General features: G+C 42.2%; 1 protein-coding gene across 4 annotated transcripts in view; it reads right to left on the reverse strand.

Annotated features, from left to right (window-relative positions):
- evi5b (ecotropic viral integration site 5b) overlaps positions 1-21,316 on the reverse strand; it is a 47,801-nt gene that overhangs the window by 22,876 nt on the left and 3,609 nt on the right. For all 4 annotated transcript variants that reach the window (XM_084067033.1, XM_084067035.1, XM_084067034.1 and 1 more), the window contains exons 2-7: positions 9,027-9,259; positions 4,055-4,244; positions 1,281-1,505; positions 625-699; positions 343-468; positions 112-255 (exon numbers count right to left, since the gene is read on the reverse strand). In XM_084067033.1, coding sequence (XP_083923159.1) covers positions 112-255; positions 343-468; positions 625-699; positions 1,281-1,505; positions 4,055-4,244; positions 9,027-9,178 — 912 coding nt within the window. In that variant the 5' untranslated portion in view covers positions 9,179-9,259. The remainder of the gene's footprint in view (positions 1-111; positions 256-342; positions 469-624; positions 700-1,280; positions 1,506-4,054; positions 4,245-9,026; positions 9,260-21,316) is intronic.

A 21,316-nucleotide genomic window follows, 5' to 3' on the forward strand; every position in this document is an offset into this window, starting at 1 on the left:
TTTGATCAGCAGGTATTAACAATTAACAAACTTTTTAATCAAAATGTTCTCGTTTTATTTGTTTTTTTAATAAATACTCAAAATGGGGATTTACGGTCTCTACAAACTGACCTCACACATGAAGATGTCGAAGATCCTGGTGGCAACGGGCAGTGGGAAGGAGGTGAGGAAGATTGTGAGGAACCAGGAGGAGGCGTACATGGACGTGTGGAAGCTCTGCGCCTGGAAATGCACATGGAGCTCCGGCAGATGCTCCTGCATGAAGTTGTAAGAAATCATTTCCCAGAACTTCACAATAACATGCCCCTGCAGTGTTTTAATTTGTCATAATACGGCTCCTACCTGGATCATACACTCAAACTGGTACATGCAGAGTCCCAGCTCAGCCATGCTGGGTTTGAAGAGCTCCCGCAACCTGTAGTCCTGCATCAGCTTCACAAACACACAGAACGCCTCCTCTTCTGGCATCTAGAGAAGAAAACATTACAGTATTCAAACACCCGCTCTCTCATCCAGCAATACAAATATGTATAAACGGATGCTGGAGAATTTGCCGGAAGGCGATAACAAATCAGTGTCTCCAAGGAAACAGTTTGTGTGTGTCGAAGGCATAATTGGGATTACCTGCATGAGCAGCAGTCCCACAATGAAAGCACTCCCCTGGCAATAGCCGACCTCACGGTCCACCAGAGAATAAGCCTGAGACAACAGAAAGGGATGTGAGTAAGTATCAGTGATGGTCTCAGGAGCACAGCTGGTTTCACATGAGAAAGTACACAGACATGGACTGCTGGTCAAGTTATTTGTGTGTGTGTGTGTGTGTGTGTGTGTGTGTGTGTGTGTGTGTGTGTGTGTGTGTGTGTGTGTGTGTGTGTGTGTGTGTGTGTGTGTGTGTGTGTGTGTGTGTGTGTGTGTGTGTGTGTGTGTGTGTGTGTGTGTGTGTGTGTGTGTGTGTTCTCATGACATAGGCCACATTTGAGGACAAACGTTGGACATCAAACCATTTGAGTGGGGATGCCATGTTTCTTTGGGAACAAAACTGGTGTCCCAAATTGTATTTTATTGTATTTTTATAAGCGTAGGGTATGGGTATCGTGTGTGTGTGTGTGTGTGTGTGTGTGTGTGTGTGTGAGAGAAACCTAAACCAAACAATACACTCAGAACCTTTGTGCAAAAATGGCATTACTTGTGGCGTTGAATTGGAGTGAAATAGCAACCAACTGGTCAAGCTCATACAGATACGAATGCGTTTCACTGGGGAGAACGCCGAAGAAAATTACCTTCATGACATTGAAGAGCACCTCCTGTCCCATGCAGTCTTTCTCCTTGAAGAAGTCATGTTCTGGGTACGTGCGCGCTATGTCCCTGCGAATCAGCTTCTCACAGGGCGAAGTCATCTTCAGGAGCTCCGAGTACTGATCTTTGATGGGCATGTTCTGGGCATTGCAGAGAAGTTGCCATACTATCGCCCGAAAGTGATGAGGAATCCCTTTTCTGACAAGGTCCTGTGTGGGATAATGAGAAAATTACCCATTAAGGAAAACTATCAAACTCAAACCCTGCAAGGCCTAGATTGTAAAAGACATTTCTAAAAATGTACATGTTTTGAACAGGAGAACCGGCTGGCCTCCACCAGGGAATACAACACAGACCAGTTTTATTTATATCAGGATACAGCCATGCGTCTGTTCATGCCGTCATGCTCTAATATGTTATCCCATTCTAGCACGGGATGTTCCACATGATAACACAATTTTCCGCCACTAAATAATCTTGTCAGCGAGGTGTCCTGCAGCGCGAAATGTTTTCCTTGCATATTATTGCCGATATAACTCCATCATTAATCCCATTTCTGAGAGGGAACACTGGCTTGTGCAGCTGTGAGTGTGGCGTGGGTGTGTGTGTGTGCATATGTGCATCTGGTACATGCAGGGTGTATCTGGATCAGAGGTCCACCCATGCAGGCTTTCAGCAGGGGATCTCTCGCCCCTCTCGCTGAGGTCAGCCAAGACAGGCCGAGCCTTGTGCTGGAACAATAAACCGTCTCACATCCTGTCTTGTCTGAGAGAGAAAGCTGAACTCTGTGCCACACTCGCTGCTCATTCTGTCACCCTCGTCTTCCCAGCCCACCGACACTGTGCGATAGTCTCTCTCTCACTCACACACCGATGTAAGTGGAAACTCATGAATTACGCATTCATGTAAGACATCTGGAGCCATCGCTGACGCCTACCCATGTTACTGCGCTACAGTAAACCAGGTCTGCCTTTACTAGTGCATATTCACTTGGTTTTGCTAGAACGAGAGGCTTCTCTGCCAGAGCAGTGGAAAAGCAAGTCCAGAGGGCAAAACGAGATGCATTGAATACATGAATACATCATTAATAGGTTAAAAAGAGAGACGAGTTTTGCTGACAGGGAAGAAAAGAAAAAAGTTGGAGGTTCCGCTCCACCCCCCATGCAGCTAAAAACATGCTGAGGGGAAGAGAAAACCAACTGACCAACTGTTTCAGAGAAGGAATTGGTGATGATTAATATCACAGGCCAGTTGTAGCCATCTGGTCATGAACTTACACAACAACACATCTATTATTGACAACTTGCGATGCAGTTGCTTTACTACACTTCCCCCGGTTACAAAGACACCTACTGTATGTACACACATCTTTTGAGCACCTCGACATTCACATAGTGTACTTATGCAATGCACAACTTGTGATCAGATCAAATTACAAACCGATAGTTCTTTAACATGGATTGGAGAGAAACAAGTTCTCATGAGCCTATTTATACGATCACATGAACAAGTGACCCAAATTGAGTTTCAAATGTCAAGAACTAAAATAATAAAGTTCAAGGACAACACTGAGGCACTACACACACACATGCACAAACTTAGCCTCAGGAATTACTTTTAAACTGAGTAAGTAAACAGTCCGACAGATAGGGGAATTGTTTGGTTCAGTGCCAGAGGTAAAAGTTTGAGGCATAACTTTGTAGGGCCAGAGATTCCAAGTACAGTCTAACTTAAAGGATGAGCCCTTTAGACAAACAAAATCATTGTTCAATGGGAAATGTGTCCAAATTTGCTATTTGCAACTTCAGTTGTGAATTTTTGTCTTTGTTCCATATTATAGAATGAAAGGTTATGTGTTTGACTGCTGTGAGTGTGTACACAAAGATGACTGCTTGTTGGGTTCAGACAACTTGTGGTGAACAGACTTCTATTATCCCATTAATCAAATAATAAATAAATTGTCTGGTTAATCGATTAAGAGATAAAAGTCCTAAAAACGGTAGTTCAAAATAATCTCAGTTAATGAATATGTATTAGTATTTGCAGTTGCTGAGTAGCATGCCTGACTTTGGATAACAACATCGGTGACCTGAGGTCAAACGTGCCTCCCTGAGCTCATAATCCAGCCTAAGCGGGAGCACACAGGACCAGAGTTGGTCAGTAACGAAGTACATTTACTTGAGTACTGTACTTAAAGACAGGGCAAGTGATATTTAAGCTCTATATTCTGAGAGTAATCATCGCTATAGAGTGTTTGTTCAATAACAGGGGTCTCTCCACCTCTCCTGCTCTTTTATAAACAGAAAATACATTTCAGTGGCGCAGTGGTAAAGTACCTTCTGTGCCCACCACCGCGGACTCTGGGGGTTCAAATCCACCGTGGTGCATCTGGCTTTGTCGAGCGTCTATATTAGTGTTTCTCAACGGGGGGCGTCACATCCCCCCAGGCGGCATTCAGAGAACATTGGGCGGCGGGCGGCTGTGCATCATGCATTAACCACTATTTTATACTTTCAAAATGTTTTCAAAACTAAAGCTCAAAAAACATTGATAATTATAATTTCTACTTTGGAATACTTGAATATTTTCTTGAATAATATTTTTAAAAGCCAGTACCCCAGTACTCTAACTCAAGTACAACTTTGACTCACTGAGCAACCTTCACTTGGGTAAATTACTAATAGTTGACCAGGAGTAGACTTTACTTTGACTCACGTCCTGGGTTTGAGTACTTTGTCCGCCACTGGTCTCCACTCACCTTGAGCTGCTTCTCCTTCTTCTTGCGCACGTCCTCCCACTCGTTGACGATGCGTCCCCAGAGGATCCAGGTGTCCTCCTCCAGGTGGGAGAGGTTGGAGGAGGCAGAGGAGCTGGACACCAGTGAGGAGCCACTGTTTCGCCTCGAGCCGTTCACCGACTTCAGCGACTTGCTGTCCGTCTCCAACAGCCTGTGTAGGGTACAGTCATAACATAAGTGTGTGAGACATGATGAGAGAACCTTTCATTCATAAATCCGCAGCTTTTAATTTAAAAAATCAGCTTACAATCTTCCCACTGTGTTTCAATGAGGGTAGGGGGGTTGAGACGAACGTGTCGAGAAAAAGGAATTTGGCCCTGTTCTTCAAAACAATTGTAAGTGTTATACACAAATTCAACACAAAGTGTTGTTGCACCCCATAAATAGTATGCACTAACTGTCTCTTCCACCAATGGCTGTCTCTCAATGTCAACTCATGACTGTTAAGCTGCTGAATAAGTGCTGAGTAAAAACTGTAACATAAAAGTTGAATGTTTCCTTCAATGGCACCGTAGGGAAGCATAAGTTAAAAACAAACCAAAAACCCCTCAATCAAAAGTGAGGCAAGAAAAAAAACAGTGAATACACAGTCACAGTTGAAACAATGAGAGTGTACATTTTTACACCTTTTAAGTTAAATTAACACTAAGTTTTGACTGTATATAAAATGGTTGTGTGCATGTTGTCAATACAGTGTACGTTTAGTGAACGTGTAGTTTATACTGAGAAAATGTTCCAGTGACTGAAGCTGAGCATGAATCCAAACAGAGCTGAGGAGCAGAGCCACTCATTTATAGTGCAGTGCTAAAAATGTTCAAGCTCATTTAAAAAGATAGATTTTCCTGTGATGTTATACATGACCCCAAAGTGACTTACGGCTAATTTGTAGCTACTCCATGGTACAATGATGTCACTTGCCAAAAATAACTGATCTACAAGTAATAACGTGTCACAGTGTCGTTACGTGTTGTTAGCTTACAGAACAGTTATTTTTGGCAAGCGATACCCTCATGTGATTAAGTATAAATTAAGCTTTAGGCCTGCAATGAGCGGACAAATATTAACAACCCCACCCCAGAACAAAAAAAACATACAGGCCAATCACAGGCCAGTTAAGACAGCAGCGTTCTCGACTCCATGACACATAACGTAATTAAATGTTTTGACAAGTCATATCAACAGTTAAAGTGGTATGTTGAAGACAAAACCTGCGAGCCAGGCGTGTCGTACTTCAACACGCTAACCTTGTACCGTACTAGTTTGTCACTAGAGCTGCCGACAGTGTTGACCTGTTCCCAGGATCAGCCTACAGAGAGGAAAGTGTGGCTCCTGGGCTGTTACAGTACTCTGCAGAGAAACCCATGGCAGGCAGGCAGGCACACAAAGGCTCAGACACCTGATCTCGGAAAATGTGGGGGGGGAAGGGGCCCTCTCGGCTGCAGCGGGTGACGTCACCGGGGAGTGCTCCCTGCCTGGCTCGGGTTACAGCCAAATTTGGGTCACGAAGGGAGGGGAACAAATGCAATGCATGTCCCTATGAGCACAGCATGCGTGTCCAGTATAGGGGTTGGATGAACGGTGGTGAATAATCTGGGCGTGATGTAGCCTGTTGTTAAGGCCCTTGCACACAGAGTCAGATTTTTTTCACACAATGTTTTTATTTTTATGAACACACTTCTCTATGACCTCTTTCACATCTAATTGTCATCCGACGAGTGGTGCGTCATTTTTTGTTGTTGTTTGATTCCTGCGTTTATCAAAACTGATTGACAATTATCTGTGTGCATGATCCAGGCCTTTACGGAGGAAATTAAAACTACAATATCAGTGTAGCCCTGGATGATTCACTTTTAGGGTGGGAGGGAATTCCAATTCCCCGTGCTACACAGCCCCCAAGAAAACATCATACTCGTCATACAAGTGAGCCATCTGGAAGCAAAATGGGCCACAGTAGTCCTTATACACTCACATCGCAATCTCTCAACTGCCATCTCTTTCACGCATGTGGTTAACCCACATCAGCTGAACATCCACATTGGAGTACTGACCTGCGCTGCACATGAACCTGACTTTATTTAACCTACAGTAGAGGGCCTCACAGGGGCTCTGCAAATAATTCACCAGTAGTCAAACAACTTAAGACTAGTTCAAAGCTGTACACAGAAACAAAAGGTGAAATAATTTAGGTGACCACTGTTTGGAATAACAATCTCTCCATTTTAAAGTTACAACAGCTAACCGATGAACAGAACCAAAACAATGTTAGTCCTACATCGTGTTAACTTAAACCCTATATGTAGTTGCCCGTATTGCTAGGCCTCCTCTTTTTTTCACTCTACACTATCCATCTAGCCGATCTACCAGCTCACAACATGTCACTTTGCGACACGTTGTGCTCGTATATCTGCTATTTTAGCTAAATGTTCACTCCAGAGTAAGGATGCTTGTGTTCAAGTGGTTAAAGAAGGCAACACTCTCCCTCTTCCATCGTGAAGTTGGCTATCTATTATTGCTGTAGACTGACATACCAAAAGTAAAGAAAAGACAGACGCCTTCTTACCAAGATAAGTTCATGGTGTACTCCTCATATCTTCTGTTTTCTAGGGATTCCTGAGTAGCAACATGCCTGGCTGACAGATTGACACAGTAAATGCGGGACTCCCGTCCCTTGTCTTTTTCACACTAGTGACCAGTGTGGCTATGTCTCTTATCTGGTCTGTAGGGTACAAAGGCCCATTGGTGATCGAGTGTGGGAGGGCACATCACTCTGTTAACATATGAAAACATCACTGCCCTTTACACCTACTACTATGTGCCACACCGGCAGTCACTTTGCTGTGTGTGTGTGTGTGTGTGTGTTACTACGTCCTGTGACCAAATCTGTCTCAAGACCGATTCTCTCCATCAGCAGTCTATCTCCGCTAGAAGATTCATGCATTTGCCCCCCCCCCCCCCCCCGTGTGTGCGTGTCTGTTGCAAATCTTGCATAGTACTGGTCTGATTACCGTTATTTCTTGTGCCTGCTCCCAGCAGGCCAAATACTTCAATTCCCTAATATTTTTCAAATCGCTCAATAACAACAACTGTCATTTTAGTGAATTCACAATCACTGGCCTGATGGTGGTGCCAGAGGACAGGTCACGGGGGTCACCAAAATCAATAGGTTTCTTCCTCTTGAGTGCAGTAAATTTGTCAATACACTCAGCCATCAGTTAACCACATGAACCCTAGCGACCATATCGTCTCAGTGCATAATTGTAGTCCAGGTGTCATACACGTTTCCTTGTTGCGGTTCAGTGTCCCATAGCTTCATTTAATTAGCTCAGCAGCAGATTTAAACGGGAAACATAAATTACACCTTCATGTGTGTTTCCTGTTCAAATATGCTTCTGAGACAATCAAATCAACCAGCCTTTTTTTTGCACTGGCAGATTCGTCTGCTTTTCCAGACTAGCGAAAACAAAACATTTGGCCAAAATAGAACATTCAGCTAAAACAACAGCTCACAACACGCTGTGTTGCAACACGTTGTGCACTTAAGTGATTAAGATATGCCAATGTCACACAGAGGCAAAATCATTACCATCTTCTTGGCAGAGGTAACAAAGCAGAAATGCCTTCAAAATAGTAATAAAAATGGAAATAATCATTAAAGATCATGAAAATATTATCCCTATATTTAAAAGGCAACTGTTGTCATATTCCAAAAGAATGAATGGGATTTAATGAGAAGACAGCATTGTCAGTCATAGGGAAAGCATGTCAACAAAGACATGTGCCTGGTGAAAGAGCCCAGCTGTGGTCCCACTTGTCGGGGTGGAGGCAGGGGTCAAATGGCACCCGAACTATGAACCTCTAAGGCCAGATGCCTTATGTCCACCTTTTGATGAAGGACACAACCCAGAGCACCATAAAGGGCCAAATGGATGTCCCCTCCCCAGCTCTGTCTTATCTTCCCTTATCAAGGGGGTGTCATTCTGGAACTGTGTACCAGGGACTGCTGTAGGCCCACAGATGACATGAGTCACCCTCTTCAATCAAAGCGCTTCACCTCGCACACACACACACACACACACACACACACACACACACACACACACACACACACACACACACACACACACACACACACACACACACACACACACACACACACACACACACACACACACACACACACACACACACACACACACACACACACACACACTACTGCTCCTCGTCTATCACTGGAGGTAATTGTGAACCCAACCCCCTAATTTTGGAACCACTCAGTCTGGTTTCCATGCCAACACTGAGAGCACAGGATAAGAGCCATCATGGGGGAGGAATTCATACAGCAGGAGACAGAAAAGTGTTCGTCTCACCCTCTAACAGTCCTTTAATGAACAGCTAAGGAGAAGGAAAGTGTTGCTTCATTGCTTTTTCAGTTTGCGAGGGACTCAGTGAGGACTATTGTGGCTATTGGATTACCAAATCAATACTATGACTTTCCCATTACTTGTAGTACAAACAGACAGTACAGTTGTGTGAAAACAATATCAAAACCTCATATCTCCCCTTACAGCACCGTTGTAGGAATTCTTTCATTCCATTTTGGGAACATATGGGAATGTTTGATCACAAAATGTTTTACTTTTTATTACTAAGAATTATTACTTCTGGTGGACAGGACAAGAGAACTAAAATCTCTTTGAAAACACCCACACCCAGATAAGCAGCAGACTCACAAATGCAAGGGTGGGGAAATCAAGTTCAACCGTAAACTGTTTGAGCCACACAAAATAAGTTGCCCCAAAAGTTGACCTTTGAAGTTAACCATTGAACTTTAGATTATAAGCCTAGTTGTCATAACATTTAACAATATTTGTCATAACATTTGTACGTGTGTACCTCTGAACGTTGCCAGGCAAAGCGAGCAGATTTTGCTTACCGGTTCTGCTCCTCAAGCTTGGCGAGCAGCTCCAATTCATCGGGGCTGAGCTGGGCGGGCGAGGACGGCGAGAGCGTCGGCGAAGATAGCGACGTGGAGGAGGCGGCGGCAGTGGTCGGCAAGGACATGGGCGGGGCCACCTGGCTAGCCATCTGACTGACCGTGTGTGACACCGAGTTCTTCACCCATGCGAGAGTAGAACTCAGCTTGCCTGCAACCTTGTCTGTCGCCACCTGCAGAGAAGCCGTAGAGAAGAGCCACTGAGCATTTCACAGTGAATGTGATTTCAAAACGGTACTTTGCCAACATCAATCTGCACCCAAGAGAACATCCATTAACTATAAGATAATTTTTATAAAGAACCATAGGGTACTTATTCCCCTGAATGTTTGCTGCTTATGATTATAATTTATGTATTCATATTTATCACTGATATTTCCAAAGATATAAAATAAACTGTAGTGGAAGAGATGAAAGAGAAAGCTTTTGTGTTAAGTTGGGCACGTAATGTATACAGGGAACCACTAAACAAATAGACTATTACCAATCTCCAAGTCTTTCCTCTTTAGCTAGCCAGTAGCTTCCTACTAGTTTGTTGTTGCTGGCAAAAAAAAAAGTATGCACAGGTAGAGAAACTAGTAGAGAACATGATTTATATCACATGAATGTAAAATCTAGAGACTACTTGGGTGTACATTTGAACGTTTAAGATGCAAATTACAGTGGTGTTGTACTAGACAGTCTGTGGGAAATAGGCAGAGTAATAGCTGTGGTGAATATAAAGCCTCTGTTAAGGCACAGAGCTGGAGAGGCTTTAATCAACACGTCTAAACTAGTGACTATGGGAAGGAAAATAAATTAAGACGCTAATTAAACACACTTGGAAACATAAGGTATGTTATGCAACCAGACAGACACATGATGCTGGGGGGAAAAAACGGACTCATGGTGGCATTTGATCTGTCAGACTGTGTTTCGGCACGGCACAGACATTGTTTTAGGCTGAGCAAAGCAATTCAGCTTAGCAGACAAATTGATATGCAAGTGAGAGTTTGTGCTTAGACCACACAATGTGGTTTTGTTTTGTTTCCGAATCAATCAGGCAGGCCAAATATCTAATACACAAGACAGTAAGTGACTAAACCATTACTGAAAGTGAGCCACTAAAAACACCACCAAAAGTCAAATGAAAAAACCTAACTGCTATATTTAAGGTGATATGGTGATCTGTACATTCCTACCTGTAGAGAGTTGCTATTTGAAATTAGCCGACATCAGAAACCTTTGCCTATTGGCCTGTTCCATGAAGAATGCGTGTTCAGCCAAACGCACAGAAAAAAACATACAAAATTAAATGTGGTGAACTCGCAGCTTTTTCCAAAGACAATCCCTCAAGAGGCTTCGTCTTTGGTCTTTGTCTTGCTTTGTTTTCTCTGTTCTTTAGGCGTGCTGGCCCCGAGTCATATGGTGATCATACTGTCACAAAGGGTCAAAGTGCTCTACCAAAGATAGGCCTGCCCTTACAGGAGACTGCTCAAATCAGCATGCAGCAGGAACTGCAGTGCTGTACTCAGCAAGACGCTGAGTGTGGAATCCACCTCACAGCAGATCTGAGAGGAAACGGGGAATTTGTATTGTCACTTGTCTATGAGCTGAGCACGAGTCACCAGGCCTAAACTTTCACACTCCTACAGCAGGAAGTGGTGATGCCGCCAGCCCGCCACCAGGCAGAAAAAAAAAATCAGACTCATCCCGCCTGTAATGGCAAGGAATGATGAGTCATACATATACTAAATTGTGACTGTCGTAGTAAAGTCACAAACAACTAACCATCTGAGAGAGTGAGAGACAGAGAGACAGATATTTGGGTTATCCTGTGGAAAGTGTAATGTGCTACAAACAATACAATGTTAGCCTGGCTCCAGACCATAGACCCCGCCCACTCTACTGAGTGGACGGAAGCTTCGGTCTGATAATCAGGCTAGTACAACGTTGCTGCTGCTGGAGAGCAAATTAAAGTCCACTCAGCTCAGCTGCCTCCCTGCACACAGCCCAGACAGAGTGACTTTGCTATTGCACAGCAAACACTTACAACATGGAGACATTCCACATATGGAGCCTCCAGAAGTGTTATTGTGATATGGTACTAACTATACATATGCTACATTATGCTCTGCCAAACTTAGCCAATATTACACAATCCGTTTTGTCAGCACATACTCTATAAAGGGCGGTCCACACCAAGCACTAGAACTATATAGTTATTTTTTAATCGTTTTAAGGCAAGTGGATGGCAGAGTACCCAACACAACTATAATGACAACAGTGATGAAAGTGATGTGTAGTACTTGGTGTGGACGGCCATTACGTTAAATTCTTGGAGGAAATGGGTGTTATTCCCGAAACAACAACAAGGGCTAGTCAGAGGTACAGAGAAAAAGAGGCCATGTGAAGTGATGGAGTGGAGTTTAAGAATATCTACAGAGTACATATTACACTTAAACCCTATATACTTAGTCGACCAGGGTCCCCCAGGGGTCTATTCTTGGTCCCTTCCTTTATTCCCTCAACACTAAATCTCTTCACAGCTAATAGCTGATCTATAAGCTCACAACACAATCGCAACGTGCTGTGAGCTTGTACCTGTAAAATTTGATTTTTACAGAATGTTCACCCCCAGAATAGGGATGCTAGGGTTCATGTGGTTAACTCGCTGTGATGGTGGTGATGGTAGGAGATGGGAGGTGTGGTTCTGTGCGGTTACATATTGCCTCAAATCTTGCCACAAACACCATCTGCTTTTGTTGCATAAGAATGAAAACTGCTCTCGCTAAGGGTGACAGTGACACAAGTTAGGTCCTTAAATGACGGGGCATAAGCCAATCTGACCCGATCTAAAGGTTTTTCTGAGAATGAGGATTATTCTACTAAAGCAGAATGAAACTTTGATCAAGCAGAACCAGATAATATTTCAAGAGGACACAACAGATACCAATGTGACTAGTTAGGCCTCAGTGACACTTTGGAAGTCATCTTTGTAAGAATTGTGTCATATAGGCTTAGGCTATTATATTTATAACTTAATCTTAGGGTATGTCACTTTTCTTCTATGAAACACAAGGATACAGAATGTTATAATTTCTGCAATTTGGGGAAAACCCATATGTTCTTCTTCATACCTGACATGGTTTCCAAAAACAAGCTTGTTTAATTCAAATATATATACACACACTTTTGCCCTATCACAATAGAGCGTCGCAGTTCCCGCCCACTTCCAGTTGCCGGAAGTAAATACTCAATGCATTTTTCCCATTGACTTTTCCGAAAATATTTATATAAATTAATTTAAGCCTAGAATCAAGCTATCCAGGATCCTGGTGAATCATGACCATAAAACGTTTGATTCTGTGAAAAAAACTTTTTGAAAACGGCAAAACAAAGGGTATTTATTAAACATAGTATATCATATCATTAAATATAAATTTAAAAAATCACAGAAAAAAAGGTTTTATGGTCATGATTCACCAGAATCCTGGATGGCTTGATTCTAGGCTTAAATTCATTGATATAACTATTTTTGGAAAAGTCAATGGGAAAAATGCATTGAGTATTTACTTCCGGCACCCGGATTCTGCGCAACTGCGATGCTCTATTGTATTTCCATGAGGAGCAACCCAGGGATTTACAATAACAGGAAATGGTTTACAGCTTTGCTTCTAAAATATTACACTGCTAGAAAAACTAAATCAATTATAACACAGGGAACATTTAAACGCCAGACAGTTCCATCATGAGGCTACACAACTGAGCCTAATCAATCACCTCTTCATAATAAGCTTCATAATAAGCTAAACCACTGATTGAAGGACCTCTAGCTGTTAGCCACCTTGCCAAACACTGTACCACATCTGTACCACATCTGTTCAGCACTGGGCACAAACAGGAAGTAGGGCCTGTAGCCCACCACTGTTTTTGGTACTACACCCTATTCCTGAGTAATAGAAGCAAGGTCAAATGTAACACACACTACAGTACTTGAAGATTTCTCGTGAAGAAATGTCTGTCGTTGCCCTGATACAGTGGCACAGTGCAGAGATATAGGCTAGGTCTATAGTTGGTTGGGGCATATTTTGTCTTTGTTCTCAATTAAAGTGGGTGTTTGCAGAGGTCTGTGGATTATAATGTTATGATTTCTGTAAAAGACATGTGTTGCTGTTAAGCTTTCAAATGTAATTTTTTGGCAGTTTTAAGCATCACAAACCAAATCATGCCACTGACATCAATAGTGACCCCAGTGTAACGCGTTTGTCTCTGGTTTCTGAAGGACAGAGGCGTCTGTGTTAAGTTAAGCCCTATATACTTATCGTACGATGGACACCAAAAATAGCCGTTTTACAATAGTACAACGTTGCAAGCTTGTAGATCGCATTTTTTATATATTTTTTTGACCATTTCTGCCAATAATGACATGCCCAAATGAGTGATGCCAGTTTGAAAGTGGTTTAAGGGCTTGAAGGAATTTAATTGAAAATGTGTAGCTCCTCATGTTTCTATGCCAATATTCCATAGCACCCAGTTCTCTATGCATGCACCACTGAGCCACACAAAGCACTGTCTCTGTGGTCTTTTCCTTTTGAAAGCCAAGATGAGGATGTGTGGGTGTAAGAAAGAATCCATCAAAGGCACAACCTCAATGCAGGATGCCATGCAGAACTAACAGCCAAGACGAAGGAGGTCAAATATGTTCACCTCATGAACCATATTCTGGGCCTGTCATAATAGGGGAACATTTGGAAAAAATACAGTACCATTCACCAAAAATAGCATATCTACAAGATCACAACGTGTCACGTTGAGAGCTTGTAGATAACTATTTTTATTTTTAGGGACAAAAAGGAGCAGACCAAATATAGGCCCCTGGGGCACCTCGGTAAACAACGTGTATATAGGGTTTAAGTGGTTAAGAAGTGGTTAAAAATGAGCATATTCTAAAGTAAACCCCAAGAGGAAGGTGGTCAAATGTGTTAAGAGATAAGAGTCGTGTAACATACAGAAATAGGCATTGTGATGCAACCACAAAAAATCTGCAATATACAGTAGGTCTGTATATTATTTTATTTGATCACACATGAGGTAGATCATACACGTACGTTTGTGCTGGAATCCTTCATCATTCAAGATGAAGAGAATGGGCCCAAATGCCAAGGTGTGTACACATGTGGCATATTGAAAAAAATCTTCAACTTGTGACAGTAGTAGCTCGTAATTTTAAGTGTCCAGGTGGCTTAAAGGCTTAAAAATGACTTATTTTCTATCAATTGCACACCCTATGAAGCCTTGAATCCATGGATTCTTTTTTGTTTTTGTCGCATTCCTAAGCTAATAATTTGATTCCCGTCTCCTACCGGCTAATGTATGTGTATTGTGTGTGTATTGTGTCTCCTACCGGAAATACACACGGTCATCAAATTATTGTCTTATTAATAATAAATCCATGAAATCAAGGCTTCATGGGGTGTGTAATTGATAGAAAATGAGTAATTTTTTGGGTGAACTCCTCCTTTAAGACAACATTCTTCTAGGCGAGACAAACCAACTCAAGTACAGTTTCCCCATAAATCCTGGATACAGAGATAGTTGCCTCTATGGAGTGGTTCTCAAACGTTTTCGTGCCGACCCCCAAAATGATATATATTTGGCCGCGGACACCCCATCTGAATATGTACGTTTATATGAAGTGGCTATTTATTTCTACCAATGTGATGGGTCCTGTTTGGAGGAAATGACGTCAGCGTGATGCGTGGGAATTCCACAGCTGAGGTATTAAAACGATAAATGTGACTGAATCAAACATTACAGCCAATCGCCAACGCGGCCATCGGTGTGAAGGAGACAGAAGGAGCCCAAATGGCTGTCGGACAGTCATCGCTCCGCAAGGGCGAATATGTAACGGCAATAGAAAGATTTTCCAAGAAATTGATTACTATGCCAGATGACAAGAACTTCCTTGCCTCTCGGTCAACATGTTTTCTGAAGATAGGGGACACCACAAACGCTTTACGTGATGCAGAGTCCTCTCTTAGGAAGGACATGTCGTTTTACAGGGGGTTATACTGTAAGGGAGAGGCACTGTATGCCATGGGTGAATTTGAATCTGCACTCGTGTGTTACAACAGGGGATCAAAATCGTCAAATCGTCAAAATCTGGAGGAGTGCAACCTGGGCATCCAGAAGGCCAGAGAAGCTATCGAAAGTGATGTGGACAGAGTTTCACATTCTCAAATGTTCACTGTTAAAGAAGAGGATATGGAAAATCTGGCCATCTTTGATAAGGAACTGGAGATACTAGAGAAAAAATATAAAGAACAAAACAAACCAAAAAAACGTCAATGTCATGTGAAGAAGGTCTGTACAGCGGCCTGTTGCAGGCCACCGGATCCCGTGCTAGCCACTCCCAAGCCACCCAAGCCACTCAGTGAGTCAAGGCAACCATGCACAAGGGAAGTGCAGATAAATACGACCTTCAGGGATGACACATGGTACGATGAGAGAGAAGAGAGAGCGAGGTTGATCGATCAAAAGCTGAAGTTGGCTGGAAAGCTGAGCTCTGCGACGAGTAGGATAAGATTTCTGGAGAAAAAGATGAAAGCAGCAGAGCACGAGCTCAATGTCAGGAAAGAGAGGACTGATATGGACAACTGTAGGACTGAATATCTGGAGAAAAGAATGAGAGCAGCAGCGAACGAGCTCAAATTCGGGAAAGAGACTTACAAGGGTGATAATAAGTCTAGGAAACCCCTCTTGCCCCAGCCGATCTCCAAACAGAAAAGCAAAGAGCTTCTTTGGACCACCTACGCACCGAGATACAAGCCCCGTCGTCACAACCCACCACCTATGGATAATTATAAGAAAGCCTTGGATCATGGCAAGGTGCTACAAGATGACTATGCCAGGGATGCCATTCAGAAACCACTTAGTGAGGCATGGCAACAGGACCGAAGACAAGTGCAAAGAAAAGTCGACACGAATTTCAGGAACCCGGCTGTGGTAGACCTGTGGCAGAACGAGAGCGACGATCTGATTGAAACAAAGCATTCTCAGTTGAATGAATTGCTACAGAAAACACAGCAGAAGATCAAACATCTGAAGGAACAGATTAAAGCACCAGCGAAAGAGGCCAGGAAAGAGGTGTCTCAAAAGCACGATAGAGATAATAAAATGCTCGTTAAAGAGCTCACCTCTGCCAAGAATGACCTGATAAACAAAGAGGTTCAGTGGCAAAAGGAATATAATGTGCTGGAGGAGCACTTCAGGCGGGAGCTTGCAATGCAGGAAGTCGCCTTTGAGAAGGAAAAAAGGACAATACTTGGTGAGAAGCACATTTTGGTTAAAGAAAAGCAAGTTGTTCGTAAAAGAAACACCTTTGCAGATCTGGCGATTACAAATATGGAGCAACAGCTGCTAGCCGCAGCGCAAAAGCTCCAGGAAAGGCAAAAAACCCTAATAATTTACCTAAGTGAGTTGGAGAGAAAATTCATCCAGTTGGAATCCATGCAGGAGCGGTCCAGGGTTGACATGGCAGCCAAGCAGGGTGACATTCTCCAACATATTTTTCTAACAAAGCTCAATGTGCAGAGTATAAATTAGAGGGGCCGATATTTTCACTTTACACCATAATCGGGATTGGCAGCTAAATTCTTTTGTTGTTGTGCTTTTTTTGTTCACAAATTACTTACAGATTTGTGACATTTTTTGGGGGGGGTTTCAATAGATAATTGTCAAGATTGTTGAGCTAATTATCAGGTGTACTTGTAACCAAATCCTCATGTACTTTGAATGCGTAAAAAATAACATTTGAAGCGATTAGTGTGTCTAAAAGTGTTCACACTGTCAGCTGAAGAAAAGTCGCTTCTTTTTCGTTTTCTGCTGAAAATGAAAACTAAAATGAAATGTGTTTAACATCACATTTACTCACTCAATTTAGAGAGACCATCAGCTAGGACTAGTGACTCCGCATTCATCTGTATCTTTAGCCTCGTATTTTGCCATCCTTCACCCCCTCGTGCCATACACGGCATATCACAACCTTGTCCAGAGTAGTTTTCCTCTATAATCCGATTCAAATTTTAATGCTTTATTATTTCTAATATTCGAATATATTCGAATATTTTATATAATATGTAATTATATAAAATGATTTATAGTTGTACAATAATAAACACCCACGTGCACACATACAAATGCTATAATAACAGCCTAAACAAAATCGGGAAACAACTATATTAGTTAAGGGTTATGGCTTTAATTTAGGTTCATTTTCGTTTTTTTTTAATAAGAGCAATATATATTTGGGGCTCTCTTTCTCGTCTGTGACCCATCACCGCTTTATGTCTGTGCGTTCCTGGAGCCCCCTCAAGGACCCCAGGGGGTCCCCGGACCCCACTTTGAGAACCAGTGCTCTATGGTTTAGCAAAGAATTCAAATGAAAATGGGCCCCTGAGACGCATTACGCATAGCTAATGAAACTCACAGTAAGGCAAGACTAGGTTTGAATAAAACCTCAGCAAAACAGCATTGTGAATTTAAAGGGAACTGAAACTAACCAGAGCTCTAAAGGCAAATGCGTTTAATCTCGTCTAACTAACGCCCATAACTTAAAAGCAATCAGTTAGCCAGAGGTTCTCAAACCTTTTTATACCACGACCCCATATGAGGGATTTTTTTTGGCCTTAGTTTTAATTAATACCTTAAACCTTTTCATAAACACTTTGTTTTCAATCGCTAGTTTAAAGTCTTTTTTAAATCATCATGACATGCGTTTAGTAAATTACGGTTCCATTAATATTTTAATTAATGATAAATTAGGGCATGTTTCTAGGCTTTCTACTGGTTCTACCGAGTGAAGACCCGCCCTTGCTGCGGTTGCAGCCAATAGCATTAATTTCCGTTCGCATTTTGGACCGGAGATAGACCGGATATAGAAGAAAGCAGGCTTCATTTATGGTCTGTAGAAACCAATGTCAAGATGCTGTCCATATTTTTTACGGTCTATGGTTTGTACCCTCTCGGAGTAACAAAAACACTCTTTTAAGCCACCCGCTCATATTGAACATAATTCCTAAGTAAACCGTTTATGAACTGCATGAGCCTCTGCTTGTTGTGTGTGTGTTGTCTTGTGTTGCTTGTTCTCGATTGGTGTTGGAGGCGGAGATGTTTGTGTATGAGGAGTCAGGTGGCCGTCATCTTCATGTTGCTCGCGCCGTTTCTTGAAAAATGTTATTATTTTTTGGTTGCCAATGCGTGACCCCAACAGAACCTTCCCGGGACCCCACTTTGGGTCGCGACCCATAGTTTGAGAACCGCAGAGTTAGCCCAAGCCCATACCATACAGTGCACAGATTCAGCAAAGACTCCTAGAATCCATTTTACAGTCATTAGTAGGGGTATACTGGTACTGTACGCATGTGGGATATGGTATGACGATATAATCCACAACCAGTAATAATGGCTTATTTCCACTTCACTTGTCTTGCATAAAAAAAGCACTTTCTTCACATGCTACACAGTGAAATCCTCAGTGTTCAATTTATCCATTTAACTCAGAAAGTGTACAAATCTAACCAAACCGACCTGTAAGGGTCCTACTGGATACATTTATACACTCTTGGGGTTAAATGAACACAGAGAAGTTTACAGTATAGTCCCAGCCAGGACTGAATCAGAACAAAATCAGTTGCCACAGCAGGAGCACTTGAGAACAGAGGTTGAATGGCCATCTTCAACAGAACATACATTCCATTTGCTCTCAGGGTATGGGAACATGGGGCAGACAGAAATGGCTCTCTCATGCTTAAGGAGAAAAGCCTTTCACTTCACACACACAGAGGGCAACTCAGATTTGTGCAGTCAGTGTACAATGAGCATTTCAATGGTCCCCCGGCCTACAGGCTGCTCTTAAGTACGCAGCCACATAATAAGGTGAGCTGCCCTGAAACCGTTCCAACGCTCTGTAGCCTGCAGTAACGACATTCCAAACGGTAGCCTAGCCTAGGAAATGAGACATGACTGCTAGTTTTAAGACAATAAAACCTGACAGCTAGACCTCAATCTCAGCTATTGTCTTCTTTATAGACTCTGTGTGACCTGGAAGCATTCTATGGCATGTATATGTTACTTGTTTATTTAGTCTAGACAACTTGTGGGAAACTGGGCTTCCAGGTCTCTTATGCATAGATAAAGGCCTAAACTCATTTTACTGGGATTTAGCTGACACTTGTGGAATGTCAATATAGCCTTAGCCTACACACATGTAGTGGACTTGAGGAAACAAAATCCCTCTCTATTAAAATTGTGTCCAAAAGAAAACTATTTCTGTAGATACCTCAACTTATTTCACCTATGCTTTGAAATTAAATGTCTCAAAACAACTTTAACATATAGTACCCTGTAAATAACTATCTTTATCTCATAGTGACCAGCAGGAATTATTTTTGTGAGTGGACTGCGTGAAGTTTTTGTGTCAATCCGTGACCGTTGTCTTCGTGGGACGAGTTCTGACAAGAAGTCATCTATCTAGGCCATCTGCTCTGCTCTCTCACAGGCATTCTTTACATCTGCCAAAATGCTAGCTGTTCTACCTTAATTATAGGAACTGACCACCCAAGTCATGACACACACACTAAATCTTTAAAGTAAAGTAAACATGTGACCTGAAGGCGCCACACTGTCAAAGAGCTAAAACAACAGTACTTTAACTGAATTTGGTGAACAGAAAGTTCACCATGTCTGATCAAATGCCTGACATCAATAGCCAGAGTCAGATTTTACAAGTCAACTTTCTGAACGATATGGGATATGTTATGTAAGTGACGACCAGTGTAACTTTGCACTGGTCATCTTTGACTGATTGAATACTTTTATTAACAATTTGAAATAGTACAGTGGTACGATTTTACAATGATGCTAAAAGGGTAACACAAAAGACCCTTGGGGTTTGTTTCCATTGTGGTCCTGTGTATTCAATTCATCAAGACTTTTAAAGACATACAATAATATACAAGACATCATCAACACTAGAAGCAATAAACATATGCTCAGGGGGGGGGGGGGGGGGGTCATTTCTGGTGTTGAGCTTAGAAAACTTTTCTAGGACCAGTTACAACTTCCCTATTAAGGGATAATAATGTTACTTCAAAACATTACAGCTTTAGCTGAGCCATTACTATCCAGGCTCTTCCTGATTAGAGCCCGACCGATACATCGGTGAGCCCGATGTATCGGTCATTTTTGACCCAAATGTCAATATCGGACATCGGTCATTATTTCCCCCGATGTTCCGATGTTTTTGTCATTAATATTTTCACTGATTGTGAAATTGCTGCGCAGCTGCGGTAAAGGTGTTTATATTTATTTATGAGAACTCCACAAAGATTGCTTGTTTTTCTCAACAATCTCTCAATAATACTGAGTGAGATTAAAGTTATCTACCACTACAATGCCTTCCAGAGATAAATGATATGAATGACTCGACGCGAGGCTCATTGTTAATGTATGGATCATGATGCAACAGTTAGGTAGCCTATATATTTTTATGGGCAATTGGGCATAAGCTACTAAAATCTTCTAAGCTACTTGTATATCGCTAAATAAATATATATTAACGTCTGTCTGAGACGTTAATTTAACATCTCCACGCTGTTTCTGAGCGGAGGAGTGCTGCTTGGCAGTCGCACCCGACTGTCACGGAGAATACCAAAACTCTCGCCCCAAAACACAGTCGCCCTAAAACACAGTCGCCCCGGAGCAAATCCGGCGGTATTCACAAACGTAACTTCAGTAAACTATGCCTAAACCTACCTAACCTTATTTCTAAACGTAACCCCATTAAAACTATGTTCCAACCTTATCATCAAACAAATGCAAGAACCGTGGGTCCACGAAAAAGAATGGGGGTGAGCGTGATTTGGGGCGAGTTTCATTAAAAAAAAAAAAAATTTACTTTCACTTTTCATAAGACGCGGACAAGATAGTCAGTCAGATGAAGGGATTCCTCTTACAACTTTGTAAAGCATTACCCTTACCTTGGGCCGTTCATTTTGCTCTCAGCAAGACTTTGTTCATAACTAAAATACAAGGACACAGTTGTGTTGTGCTCAAAGCCTCAAGTCTGAGGGACTCGACGCTCAAGTTTTAGAATCCCATAGTTTAGAATAGATCCTATAGTCCGAAGGGACAGTTGTGGGTTTTATTGGTTGTTCTTGGTTGTCAGGGCGATTTCACAACCAATCGAT

Source organism: Gymnoscopelus microlampas (genome assembly GCF_963454915.1).
Source record: "Gymnoscopelus microlampas genome assembly, chromosome: 9".
NCBI classification, from domain to species: Eukaryota; Metazoa; Chordata; class Actinopteri; order Myctophiformes; family Myctophidae; genus Gymnoscopelus; species Gymnoscopelus microlampas.